This window comes from Adiantum capillus-veneris, chromosome 12 (genome assembly GCF_014529385.1).
Source record: "Adiantum capillus-veneris isolate H3 chromosome 12, ASM1452938v2, whole genome shotgun sequence".
NCBI classification, from domain to species: domain Eukaryota; kingdom Viridiplantae; phylum Streptophyta; class Polypodiopsida; order Polypodiales; family Pteridaceae; genus Adiantum; species Adiantum capillus-veneris.
The window spans coordinates 148,118,429-148,131,233 of record NC_140942.1 but is presented as its reverse complement, the minus strand read 5'-3'; the positions used below and the strand labels follow the sequence as shown (position 1 = coordinate 148,131,233).

Sequence of the window (12,805 nt, the reverse complement as noted above, 5' to 3'; positions counted from 1 at the left end):
ATAGGCCTTTGGCATAATTGGATATCCCTTTAGTTTTTTATTATCAATTGCTATATTCGTAATTTGTTGCTTTGGTGGGTAGCCAATTGGTGAGAGGTGCCCACATCATTTGCAAGGAACACTTTCTTCCATGATTGCACACTGTCCATTCTGTACACATCATAAGTTGTCCGATAGCTGATGAGGTGTTGGAAAAAGTCTCATGAGTGGGCCCTACACCTTGGAATTCTCTTCGTTGAATTAATCTAGTCATCAACCATTCAGAAAACAAAGGGACAGGTATGGGGGTGGGAGGGTTGCGTTTTTCCATTGCTATCTTTTGTTATGGTATGCAACGATATTGCTTTCTTCCGCAAGGAGAAATTACAAGCGATGGATATGGTATGTTGGTAAAGGCTTTGTGCTGAGTTTTATGCTTTGGACACATTATGCATCTAGAATCTGTATTCCTTGAAAGGACTTTAAAGTTAAATTTTCATAGGATGTAAACGATTTTCATTTAAGTCAGCTTCTCTCATTTATTTTGCCTATCTCTTTTGTTTAATTCATTTCAACCTACAAATGTTATTGTTTTTAGTGGGGAAAAAAGTATGTAACTCAATGAATCATGTGTCTTTTTGAGCATATGTGAATTTCCCTGTTATAAGTAAGCTTTTGCAAGTAATTTTTCTTTTTGTAAAATTACAATAAGGGTCTATTGTGGTTATAGCCTGAAGCAATAAGGTTTTTGAGTTTGTTTTAAATCTGTTTTGATACCGTGTCTCTTTCTGGAAGGCTAGTTTGAATTTGTCAAAGTTGCTGCTTAAGTGTAGCCACAAGGAAAGAAAGCCCCCTCTAGAGAATGCAATCATAGGAGTGCAGGTTGTGTGCACCAAAGTGCAACAAATGGATGACTTTGGGGGCTCCCTCTCCCATTTTGATGTGCACTTGGATTCTGAGGAAATTCATGTAAGTGATCTGGCCAAGTTTAGTAGTATATTCACTCAGTTATCTGTGACTGTATTATGCTCTGACAATTTTGTTTGTTAATTCATTTTGCTAACTGTAATGGTTTGAACCTTAACTCTTTATTGAAGCTTTTGCGAGATGGTGACAACTCGTTCGTAGAAATTATGAAGACTGCTGTCATTGCTTCCATGGAGATTCCTAAACAGGCATCACTTCCTAACTCTTTGAACTGCCAGTTGTGTATAGTTCATTGCATGAAAAATGGGATGTCATTGCCGCTAACTTAATCTTCAAACATTTCGTTTTTTCTCACACAGACAGATATTCTGCCACAAGCTGAAATTGATGTAAAACTTGGAGGAGCTCAATGCAGCTTTATGATGAGCAAGTTTGAGAAATGGCTAGATATGCTGTATTCATTGAGACCCAGGACCCAAGAGAGTGAATTGGCATCTACTCGGAAAGCAAGAAACTCAAAAAAACGATTCAACTGGGCATGCACTGTTTCAGCACCTGATATGGCTGTCTCATTGCATGATACAGAGGGTATAATCCTTTTTAATGTATGTATCCCTTCACTTGTGTTTCTCTCTCTCATGCCCATGAGCATGCATACACACTCTACCAGTGATAAAATTTACGGAAAAATAGAGATATGGATTTCAATAAAACACTAACAACACATCCGGCATGGACAGACAAACATCATCACACACATTTTTTAGTCTCATACACATGGGTACACACTTTTTTTTATAGTAAAGATATATTTTACAATTGATGAGAAACCCCAGAACGAAGAAACCATAATGGCCTCTTTGGTTTCTCCTCATGGGAAGTACCTCCTTATAGGAATGCCCCTAATGCCCCTTTGTTTTGGGAAGTACCTCCATAATGGCCTCTTTGGTTTCTCCTCATGGGAAGTACCTCCTTAAAGGACTGCGTCGTTTGGTTTTTTTTCCCCTTCTTTGCTTAGGGGTGAACTATCCCCTGCTACTCTTCTTTGGTTGGCTTCTCCTCATAAAATTTGCCTCCTTATGGAGATGCTCATTTCAGTGGGAACCTTTCCTTGCAACTCTTCTACTTAGATCACTTGGCTTGCCTCGAGTAGTGAGGAGGCATTAACTGCCTTGTGTCAGACCTCTGGGTCTTGCAAACTCTTTCTCCCTCTCTGCACGACGGATGTCATCCAATGGGGTATCTCTTTTCTCCTCCCTCTGCGTGCTCGTGACATTAGACATCCCTACTGGATTGCCAACGGGGTCCTCCCCCGTGTGTAAGTAATACAAGGTACTGGCTTTACTGCTGTGAATATTATAGCTTCATGGTATGCAAGCTCTAAATGTTGGATGTATTCGGCAAAACAGGACATCCGTGCTGATGATGTGGTACCCCTTACTAAGATGGCATGGGGGCACAACTTTTGAGGGATCACCCATCCCAATACTGTTTTTGCTGATTTGTGCTGCCTATAAGGCAAGGTTGTATCTGGACATGTGTACGGATCTGTACGGCACCATACTTCCGTACAATACGATTCCGTACCATACTGTATGCTTTTCTTATTTAAAAAAGAAACGGCCAGGCTTATCGAGCGCTTGTTTTTGCCTTTGTTCTGGGTTATTTGGGCGCCTTGTTCTAGAAAGCTTTCTCTGCAACAGATACAAGAAGTTTCTTGCAGAGCCTTGCATAGGGAGAGTACAGACCGTATTGCTATGTTTTTGGCTTTAAAACAACATACAAATTTTACGTACCTAACAACTCAATCCATTCGGTACTACGTACATGATGAACTGAATACGTACCGTACCCTACGCACCTTTCCACCTTGTTAAGGTTTCCACAGATTGGTCTAGCCATCTAGCTTGCAAAATTTTCAAGTGTTAAAGACCTCCGCTCTAGCCAAATTATGCAAGCCTCATAGTTAGGCACCTCTCCAGAGTGACAAGTGGGGCTTATCTCAACAATCGTCCCCCTTAAGCCAAACTTGGGTTTCTTTTCATGATTTTCTTTTTACTCTCCTCTTGCATTGGATCCTTCCTTGGAGTTTTTGGTTTTACTTAAAACCATGAGTTTTTGGTTTACTGATTAGTAGTGGTTTTAGTTACTCCACCACCAAGGGTTTTAGGTTTTCCCATAACTAGGTGCTACTTAGAGAGCCTCCCCTTAGACTAGGGTGGAGAAAAAGTAGTCACCAACTTCATGAGGTTTTTGGTTTACACTAAAATCTTCGGTTTATAAGGTTTACCCAACAACTTTGTCTATTATACCAATTGAAGTGGCATGGGGGGAGCACCCTCCGGGAGGTCACCCATCCAAGTACTATTCTTGCATGTGTGCTTAGCTGCAAGGTTTCCACAAAGTGGTCTAGCCATCCAGACCCCAAATCCTTAAGGTGTTAGTGACCTCTGGTCCAAACAATTTATGGAAGCCCCATAGTTAAAACACATCTCTCTCTATATCTATTGTAAAATTGAGGAACATTCTCTAAGAAAGACTCAGAGGACTAAGTAGCTAGACAATCCAGCAAGGAGTGGTGTTCATGTTTGTGTGTGTCTAATTCTCTTTTCATGTTTATCATCTGCTGCACCTGACACAAGAGATACATGCTTCCATGCAAAGACAGACTTGGAACCCAAGGTTGGGAAGGCTAGATCCTGTTTGGGATCAGCCAGCCTTTCAAGAGGAACTATTATAATATGTGAAAACCAAGTTTTCAATTGGAATGTTAGCTGTTTTGAGACATACAATTTGTAAGTATAGAGGTGCTGATTATAATTATCTGATTTCTATATTTGTTTCCAGGTTTCTCTACAGACTTCGCATGTTTTTGTGAATTCTGCCTTGAAGCAAGGCATTGGAATTCACACTGAACTTGGTGAACTCTGCATTTACATGGTTGAGGAGAAATGTATGTTATACAAAGGTCTTTTTGGAATGGACACGAACTCTGGTTGTTTGCTGCAAATGGCTAGGGTAACAGTCGATTTTGGAGTCATTGATGGTGAGACTACAACATTGAGCAACACAAATGGTAAGAAGGCTGTGCTAGTAGCAGAGTTTACAGGAACAGCAATTCATTTGACACAGCTGCGGCTTCAATCTCTTCTGAGCTCTATTATTGGCCTGATGCATCATTCAAGGCAAATGTTGGCTAAACATCGTACACCTAGGCTGAGCAAGAGTAGCGCCATTCAAACTGCCAAGAAAAGAAAGATTCAAGAATTGAAACTAAACATTGAAGGAATATCAGTTCAATATTGTGCTCAGATGCATGTTGTTGATACAAGTGTTCCGGATCCTAAGAAGGTAAATTTTGGTTGTGATGGTGGTGAGGTAGTCATGGAAGAGAACAATGATGGTGAGCTTCGAACAGCAAGTATAAAGACTGCAACATTTAGGGGATTTGAGGGGTCCAATCTAGTGTGTAAATCCATTTTGGACACTGCACGGCTGCAGTTGCAGGTTGACTATAGCCAGAATGACATTCAGATAAATCTGCAACGTTTTAAAGTCAAGTATCAAGAATTAAAACCAGACACTAAGCCATTCTGTGAGATTCTTGTGGGAGCTTTACAAAATGCCAAAATAATCTACCGTTTAGGTGTCGTCGGGAATGGGGTTCCAGGTTGCTATATTCGCATTTCAGATTTGAAGGGCAGGTGGGAACCTGATGTTCACTTGTTTGTTATGGAGGCCTTTTTGCGTTTAAAAGTTTACTCTCAGAAACAAAAGCATTTATTTTCCCCTGCAAAAGGTATGAGAAGGAGTACCATCAGTTTATCGTTGGATGCACCAGATGACGCTGAAGGCAGTTCTAACACCAAGAGTGTAGGTAAAGCTGTGGCTGTGGCTGTCGATGTGGAGCATATTGATCTGTCTGCTGCACTTGCTGATGGTATAGAGGCCCGCTTATCCATTGCTTCCATGTTCTCTGAAGATTTTAAAGTTGGAGTTCTTCTTGAAGAGCTGAAAATTATGTTAAATGGTGCAGTAGTGCTGAAAAGTAAACGATTGCAGCTTGCTCGCATTCCATGCTTTATGGAAAATAAACCTGAGAAAACAGCTTCCCAGGAATGCTTAAAATGCAAAACAGAGATCTCTAGCTGCTGGGATTATCTTATTCAAGGTTCAGGAGTTTGTATCATATTGCCTTACAGATTGGAATGTCGAGCCATAGATGATGCTGTGGAGGACACCTGGAGAGGCTTGAAGATTGTAATGCTTGCTCAAAGAATTTTAATTGCTGGTTCAGCTAGTCCGCCATTAGCCCGAAGGAAAGCAACAGGATTATCCTCTTCTGTTGGTGGGGTGAAGTTTGTTTTTGAAAACATAACTGCTGAAATGGAGGAGGAACCCTTGCAAGGCTGGTTTGATGAACATCATCAACTGCTGTTAAAACAAAAACTTGAGCTGGATGTAAGGGAGCGTCTGCTGGATGAATCAATTTTGGAAGGTGGAATGGAAGCAGATGTTTCTGAGCTAAAGTTAAAGCTGCAGCAGCAAGCTTTTCAATCTTATCGAGCATCGTGCAATAATCTGAAGCCATATGAAAGTTCAGGCTCGAGCAGGAGCACTTTCCAAGGGGGGTTTAGGCCAAGTGTAAATAGAGGCTCTTTATTCTCAATCAAAGCTTCAAATTTGGAAGTAGCACTATTGGACATAGAAGGTGGAAGAAGTGGGATGATTGAACAAATCAGGAAATTGGACTGTGTGCCTGCAGATTCGGAGATACCTTACTCAAGAGTTTTGGGTAAGCGAGTAAGGATAGCAACATCTTCTCTTGTTGTTCACCTCCGAAATTACAGTCTACCAATGCTCTCAGCCATAGGTGGCAAGTGTAATGGGCAACTGATGTTTGCTAGACAGGTCTCAATTGCATTCCTATCCCCAAGTCTTCACTAAAAATATTAATAGTAACCTTCTTCTTTCATAGCAACTTTACTGTTGAAACTGATAGTGAGATCTGGCACGCAGGCAACATGTTTTCCCAGACAAGTATTGCAAGGCTTGTATGTTGGTCGGTGGCGGAAGCTTACAATGTTTCGTTCAGAGAGTGGGACTACACCTCCTTTCAAAATGTTTTCGGAGCTGCCTATTGAGTTTGAGAAAGCAGAGGTTGCCTTTGGCGTAGGGTTTGAGCCAGCACTGGCTGATGTTAGTTATGCATTTACTGTGGCTTTGAGAAGGGCAGATCTCAGTGTGCATGACTTGATAGAAAATGCTCATGATGGTACTGACTTTTTTGGCGTTCGCTTATATGGAAAACCATCAAGCTTGTCATCTCAAGGTGTCAAGAAGGAACGCAATTTGCCTTGGTGGGATGATATGCGTTATTATGTGCATGGACAAAACTCAATACTCTCAACCGACTTTAAGCTGTTTCTATTAGCCACAACTGATCCTTATGAAGACAGCGATTTCATGAAGATTGAAGCTGGATCAATGGATATTCAGCAGCAAGAGGGTATTCTTTCTTTTATTGCAAGGGATTTTAGGCTAGGTACTTCCAGCGTGGAATGTTTAATGGCCTGTCAGGCTTCAAAATCTTTTCCTACTAATCAGAATCAAGGTTCCATTCAGTCACCTTTCTTCAAGCTTGATATTACTATGGATTGGGACTGTGAGACTGGCAATCCTCTTTTTCACTATCTCCATGCCTTTCCTCATGAGCTCGTTACACGAGAAAAAGTCTACGATCCTTTTCGGTCTACCTCACTGATATTAAGGTGGAACTTCCGTCTGGCAGATGCAACGACTATGGAAACTTCTGCAGGACTTCCAGGTGACACTGGCTGCACATCTCATAAATTCAGGCGACATAATATACACAGGTTGTCCACCTACAAACCCAAAGCATCATCTGCATCCTTTTCACATGCCAAGGCAGAAAGATTTTTTGATATTCCTACTATGCGCTTAGGTGGGCATGATTTAATGTGGATCTTCAGATGGTGGAGCACCTTGTATAGTCCTCCACACAAGCTTCGTACCTTTTCAAAGTGGCCTCGGTTTGCTGTGACTCGATCTCTGCGATCAGGCAATCTCTCTCTTGACAAAGTTCTGACAGATTTCATGCTGCGAGTTGATTCAACTCCTGCTCGAATCAAGCATATCTCATTAATACAAGATGACCCTGCTGAGGGACTGACGTTTGGTATGAAAAGATTCAAGTATGAACTATGTTACAGTCGGGGTAAACAACGGTATACTTTTGACTGCAAACGTGATATTCTTGAACTTGTTTATCAAGGCTTGGATCTCCACCTGCTGAAAGCAGATTTGAGGTCTGAGGCAAGGTTTTTGTGTGGGACAAAATGTGAAAGTAGTGCGACAAGGTCTGCTGATGATCCACCACAAGCCACAAGTTTGACAAAAGATTCTACTGAAAATGGTTTTTTTTTCTCAACGGACTACTTCTCACTTCGCAAGCAGGCACCTAAGGCTGATCTCTCAAGGCTCTCCCTCTGGCAAGAGGAAGCTCGTAGACCATCAAACACGAAGGCTATGGAGTTTACCCATGGCAGTGGAAGTGATCCGACAAGATCTGACCATAGTGACGATGACGGTGACAGTATTGTAATGCCAGATAATTGTCTGCATGTGTCTCTTTTTGGTCTGAAGCTTTTGTGGGCTATATACACCAGGGACGCTGTCTGGGCTTGGGTTGAGAATTTGTACAGAGCCTTTGAGACACCAAAGCCATCACCTTCCAGACAGTATGCGCAAAGGAAGATTATAGAGGAGCATAACAAATTGGCAGAGTCTTATGCAGTAATACAGGAAGGCAGTCCTTTACAATTCAACAAGGTAGCTAGTTGCTCACCTTCCCCATCTCGGAAAGACACACGACAATTCCATCCATCTCCCCTCGCAAAGACTACAAAAGGTAAAGAATGTTTATGGTATTGCATGTTTTTTATTTTCAAACATGGCTGCACTTTTTGAGCCATTGTTATTGTGTATTTGTGCACTGCACATGCCTGCAGTAGTTTACCTGTTTGTATTAAGTAGTTGGAAAGGCACCAGAGGACCTGGCTGGGAAAGTTATTTGTTTCAAACATTTTACCAGCCGTTTTATCAGAGTATATGCTGGTGAAGATATGGTAAATTGGATTGCAAAAAGCAGGGCAAAGTGTAGGCATTGATCTACATGGCAGTTGTCCTTAAACTGTGTATTTTTGTTGGCTTGTACAACTACCCCTATGCTTATGTTCATCAAGAATTGGGGTTATATGGCATTTTCTTACTGTTCTGGTGGAGCCCAAGAATACCTGTGCAACCAACTGGATCTTTTAAAACGCTGGTGAAGAAAAAATTGTAGGGTCCAACTCCATGGCAACCGATATCCTCTCTGAACTAGCAGAGGTGGGAGGATCTAATTGACAACGTTCAGGGCTATCGGAGGAGCTCGTAAAGACTGAAAAGGCCACTCTGTGCCATCACATAATGCACTTAATTCATGTCTTACTTTGAGGTGTTGTGCAATGTGCATAATAATTCAGTGTTCATGTACATATGTAAATATATTTCTGATTTTTTTATACCAAACTTCTAAGATGGTGTTTGAAACATGGACTCAAACCTCTTTAAACCTCTGAAACCTGTTTTGAATTCTCTCGTTGTAGCAGACCACAATGTCACTTTCATAGGACACACAATTAGTACAGTTGGTCTAGTTTGGTTCACACTGGACGGATCTCTGGGCTGGGCAGTGACACGCGGCACGGATACGGACGGTGGTCTAATGGACATCGTGGCCCGGTCACCACCACCACTCAGTTTGGAGATAGACTTAGATGGCTGATATTTATGAGCCGTTGGTGGCTCTTTATGGTTGTACATGAGTAGTAGCTGTTGGGTCATAGAGATCATCTTCTTCATATATGGTCCAGCGTTGTCGTCTAGAGTAGAGGGTCTATACACACAACATGTCTGCACCATCCCTGCACATCTGAGCCTCGACACCCCCCATTGTACCCGTGAGTTTTGGGTGGGAGCTAAGTGTGCTGCCACACCAGAGTCTGTATTGGGTCCTTTGAGATAGTCGAGTCCATATGTTCAGTTCTGCTGGTGTGTCTCTGTGTTGATTTGCTGTTATACATTTGTTTCCTGTGTTTTCATTCTGTTTTGAGTGAGATGTCACGCACATTGCACTGAGGAGCACCCACTGTAGAGAGCACGACACACTATCCGCGCTACAAGTGCTCTCATTTTTGGCACGTCCGGTGGGACCTGAACTGAAGTCTCACTCTCTGTTGAGGTACAAATCGAGTAGGTAGCTGGTGTTTATAGGTAGCTGGTGTTTACCTAGCCTCACCTACTTCGCCTTGCACTGTGCAGCCTGCTGGTCTGGTCAGTTTTACCCTAAGACAGCTTAGTCTAGCTGACCTAGTCTCTCGCCCTGCTGGTCTGGTCCTCTCTCGCCCTGGTCCAACCAGCTCTCGTCCTGGTCTAGTCCTTCCTCGTCCCTGGTCCAGCCAGGTGGTCTAGTCACTTGCCCTGGTCTACTAGAGTCTAGACCGGTGTTCAGCCAGTTAAAGGTCTTCTTGCCCAAAGCTTGGTTAGGTTTGTGGTTAGTGCATGACACATACAAGGCGGTCATTAGAGCGTCAAAGCGCACTACTGAGTCCTCTGAAGTACTACCACAAAAGACATCAACCCTTGGTACATAGTAACAGTCCACCAGCCCCATCACCCATACCTCCACATACGGCGTCATCCATTCCTCCATCCGGTTCTACATCTTCCAGGTCATCTTCCCCAGTAAAGCTCTCTCCCATTTTGTTACAACAAGCTATTGAGCAACAGGCTCCTAAGCAAGAGACCATGGAGGCATTGATCAGTGTTTTGGCCAAGGTAAATATCAAGTTTCCTACTTTCAAGGGACTCTCCTTAGAAGATGCAGACGACCATGCAAGGAGGTTTGTATCTCTTTGTAGAGGTCGTGGTCTTAATAGAGAAGATGCTTATTTGGTACTCTTTCCATCTACCTTGGATGGCTTAGCAGACAAGTGGTACAGTCAGTTTGCAGAGAACCACTTTGCAACTTGGGCCACTTTACGACAACAGTTCTGTGCAACATTCAAACCAGGTGACTACCAAGAAAAGATTTTGAATGAGTTGGCAAACATGGTGCTCCAGCCAGAGGGGACTTTTGCAGAACTCATGACTAAAACCAAGTCTCTGGTTGCCAAGCTTCCTCAGCAACCAGGGGAATTTATGGTTAAGAAGTGGGTGGAGAAGGCTCTTCTTAAAACTTCCCAGCAAAAACTCCGAGAGAGTCTTCGACCTGACGCCACTTTGGAGGAGTTTGTCGCGGTTGCTACTAGGATAGAGGGAGCTAGGAAGCTGTTCACCAACTCTCCTCAGGTAGAGACCCCCTCAATGTTTTTGGAAAGTCCTTCTGTTCCTTTAACTTCTTTACGCAGGGAACTGGAAGCCCTTAAGTTACAGTGAGCTCTCCAAGAGGAGAGGTCCTTCTCTCTTAGACAGGAGAAGCCTCCACATCACAAGGCATTGGAACAGATCAAGCGCGAGCTAGAAGAGCTCAAGTCTCAGCAGGAGACTAAGGCTATGGTTTGATGTAGCTCATGCCGCTCTCAAGGGCACCGTCCACATGAATGCCCCCTTCGGGTTTACTGCCACTTCTGTGAAAAGTCTGGACATGAGGACAAGGACTGCTACTACCTTAGCGACAAATACAACAAAGTCTTGGTCGTACTCTTCAACAAGGTCCAGCACTTGCATCCAACATGGTTTCTCCCTGTGGCCATCCACACCTGATGCCACCTTTATTGACAGCCCCTCCTATGCAAGGTATGCAAAGTACTTTTCCGTCTCAGAGCTTTTATCACACCCATGCTCCCTCATCACCTCAAAGCTTCTATGCCTCCACCTCCAACTCCATGCACCAGGAGCAAGGACCACCTGGCCCTTCGACTCGCCCATTGAATCGGCCCATTTTGTGCTATAGATGCGGGGAATATGGTCATTACTAAAGCAAATGCCCTCTGCCCGAAGGGTCCCCTCCCTGCCGTCATTGCCCTGAAAGGAAGGATCACTACAGTAAGGATTGGCCTAAACTTCGTGCATCAAGTCAAAGCCAGAATGAGTTTGTCACAAATGGGAGCGCATAACAATATAAAATACATTCGGATAAATAGGATTTATCACTTATTACTGAAGCCAGAGGATATAGAGAGAAATAAATAGAGAGAGAGATAGAGAGTGAGAAGATCGACACAGTACTGGGGACCAGAAGATGGGCCGGTCCCCCCCCATAATAGTATCTTTATTACTGAGGAGAAGTCTATACAAGCACTTGAACCGAACGTATTACCATGTTCGTTCTAGAATAAGACTTGATGGTTCCCGGAAGCCTCAGCTTCCGATTCCTAGGGCAAAACCCTATTCCAAGGAACTTCCGTTCCTTATTCCAATTCCTCGAGAATCAAGGTTCTCGCCTCTGGATCCCACCTTCCAGACTCAGGGCATGGCATCCCTGCAACTCTTTTCCAACTCTCTTTCCAGAGTCCTCTTCCCATAGAACAACTCTGCTTTCCCGGATACGAAGTCCTTACTTGGGAATCCCAACTTCCGGATAACAACTTCCCAATACCTCTCTCCGATCCGTGGATCTACTTCCCAAACTCGGGTACGAAACCGTTGGGCTGATCTGGCTCTAGTTCCTCAGAGCGCTTTTCTCCTGCAGAGGCTCATGCCTTCCTCTGCTCCTACTCCCTCACTAAGAGGAAGTACACCTGCAAACAAATACTCAGAGTTCATAACATGAAAATCGTTACCTTCAAAGTCTCGACGCTCGAAACGCAACTCCGTTCTCGAAAAACAATTCCCCGGAAGAGATCTCTACATAGAAAATCCTCTCTTCCAATCTTACACACAGAAGAGGTGTGTTCTCGGGTTCCTTCTCGCAGATCAGCCCCGTCTACGACGTTTATGGGCTGAAAACAGAGAAACCCAGCAACTTCTCGCGATGGAAACACGCTCCGTAGGCACTTCTTCACGAGGGAACTCGCGCACTGGGTCTTGGCGACATCTGGTACACTTGGGGCAGCCATGGGCATCACCGGCAACGTCTTCTTTATGACTGAAATCTGCAGCAGCATCTCCTCCTTGCAAAGATTGGTCTTCCTCCCTGAGTAAGGGCATGCGATGCTTTTATAGCTCCTAGCCACGGGCACGAATAGCTGCTCGCGTAGAGATCGCGGCCGTTTTTTTTTTTTTAAATTTTTAAATATTTTTTTTTCGTTTTTTTTTTCTCTGCTCTGCCAGAAAAAGAGAGAGAGAAAACGTTGGCTGATCTGTTGCCTTATTTATCAGATGGCTGCCCACTTATTCAGTGGGCGGTCGGTCACCTTTAAAAATGGTCTGAATCTGTCCAAAAACTCAATAAAACCTTATAAGTTAAAAACAATGCTTTCACAGCACTTCCCAGGCGTCCCTGGATGCAATCACATGCACAGTCGCAATGCAGACATAGACTTCCCCGCGGGAGGAAAGCATCTGCTTTCTCGAAAAGCAATCCCGCTTTCTCAGAAAGCATCTCTTTTTCCTCAAAGTTTCCTCTGAACCCATCTTCATTCAAGTGCTTGCTTTTCCTTGTGCACAATTCTAACACAGTTCGGAATTTCCTCGCGACTATGGATATTCCCTTTCCGATGCACCCGTCACCCACCTTGTGACGCATCAAGAATACCCATCACCTAGTCCTTTCCTACCGAACTTACGGTACAATCTCCGATGCTCTATGTCACCCATCCTATGACGCATCAGAGATGTCCGTTCCCGGATGGTCGGATACTTCTTTCCGATGCTCCCTGTCACCCATCCGATG

At 43.6% G+C, this 12,805-nt stretch overlaps 1 protein-coding gene across 5 annotated transcripts in view; it reads left to right on the top strand.

The window, feature by feature from the left end:
* Positions 1–12,805, top strand: part of LOC147446658 (protein SABRE-like) — a 268,711-nt gene that overhangs the window by 70,731 nt on the left and 185,175 nt on the right. For 3 of the 5 annotated variants that reach the window (XM_086525848.1, XM_086525849.1, XM_086525850.1), the window contains 5 exons: positions 775–948; positions 1,077–1,154; positions 1,266–1,511; positions 3,754–5,817; positions 5,926–7,837. In XM_086525848.1, the coding sequence (XP_086381974.1) occupies positions 775–948; positions 1,077–1,154; positions 1,266–1,511; positions 3,754–5,817; positions 5,926–7,837 (4,474 nt within the window). Of the gene's footprint in view, positions 1–774; positions 949–1,076; positions 1,155–1,265; positions 1,512–3,753; positions 5,818–5,925; positions 7,838–12,805 lie in introns of those variants that run through there. The other 2 variants (XM_086525851.1, XM_086525852.1) reach the window with 2 other exon arrangements.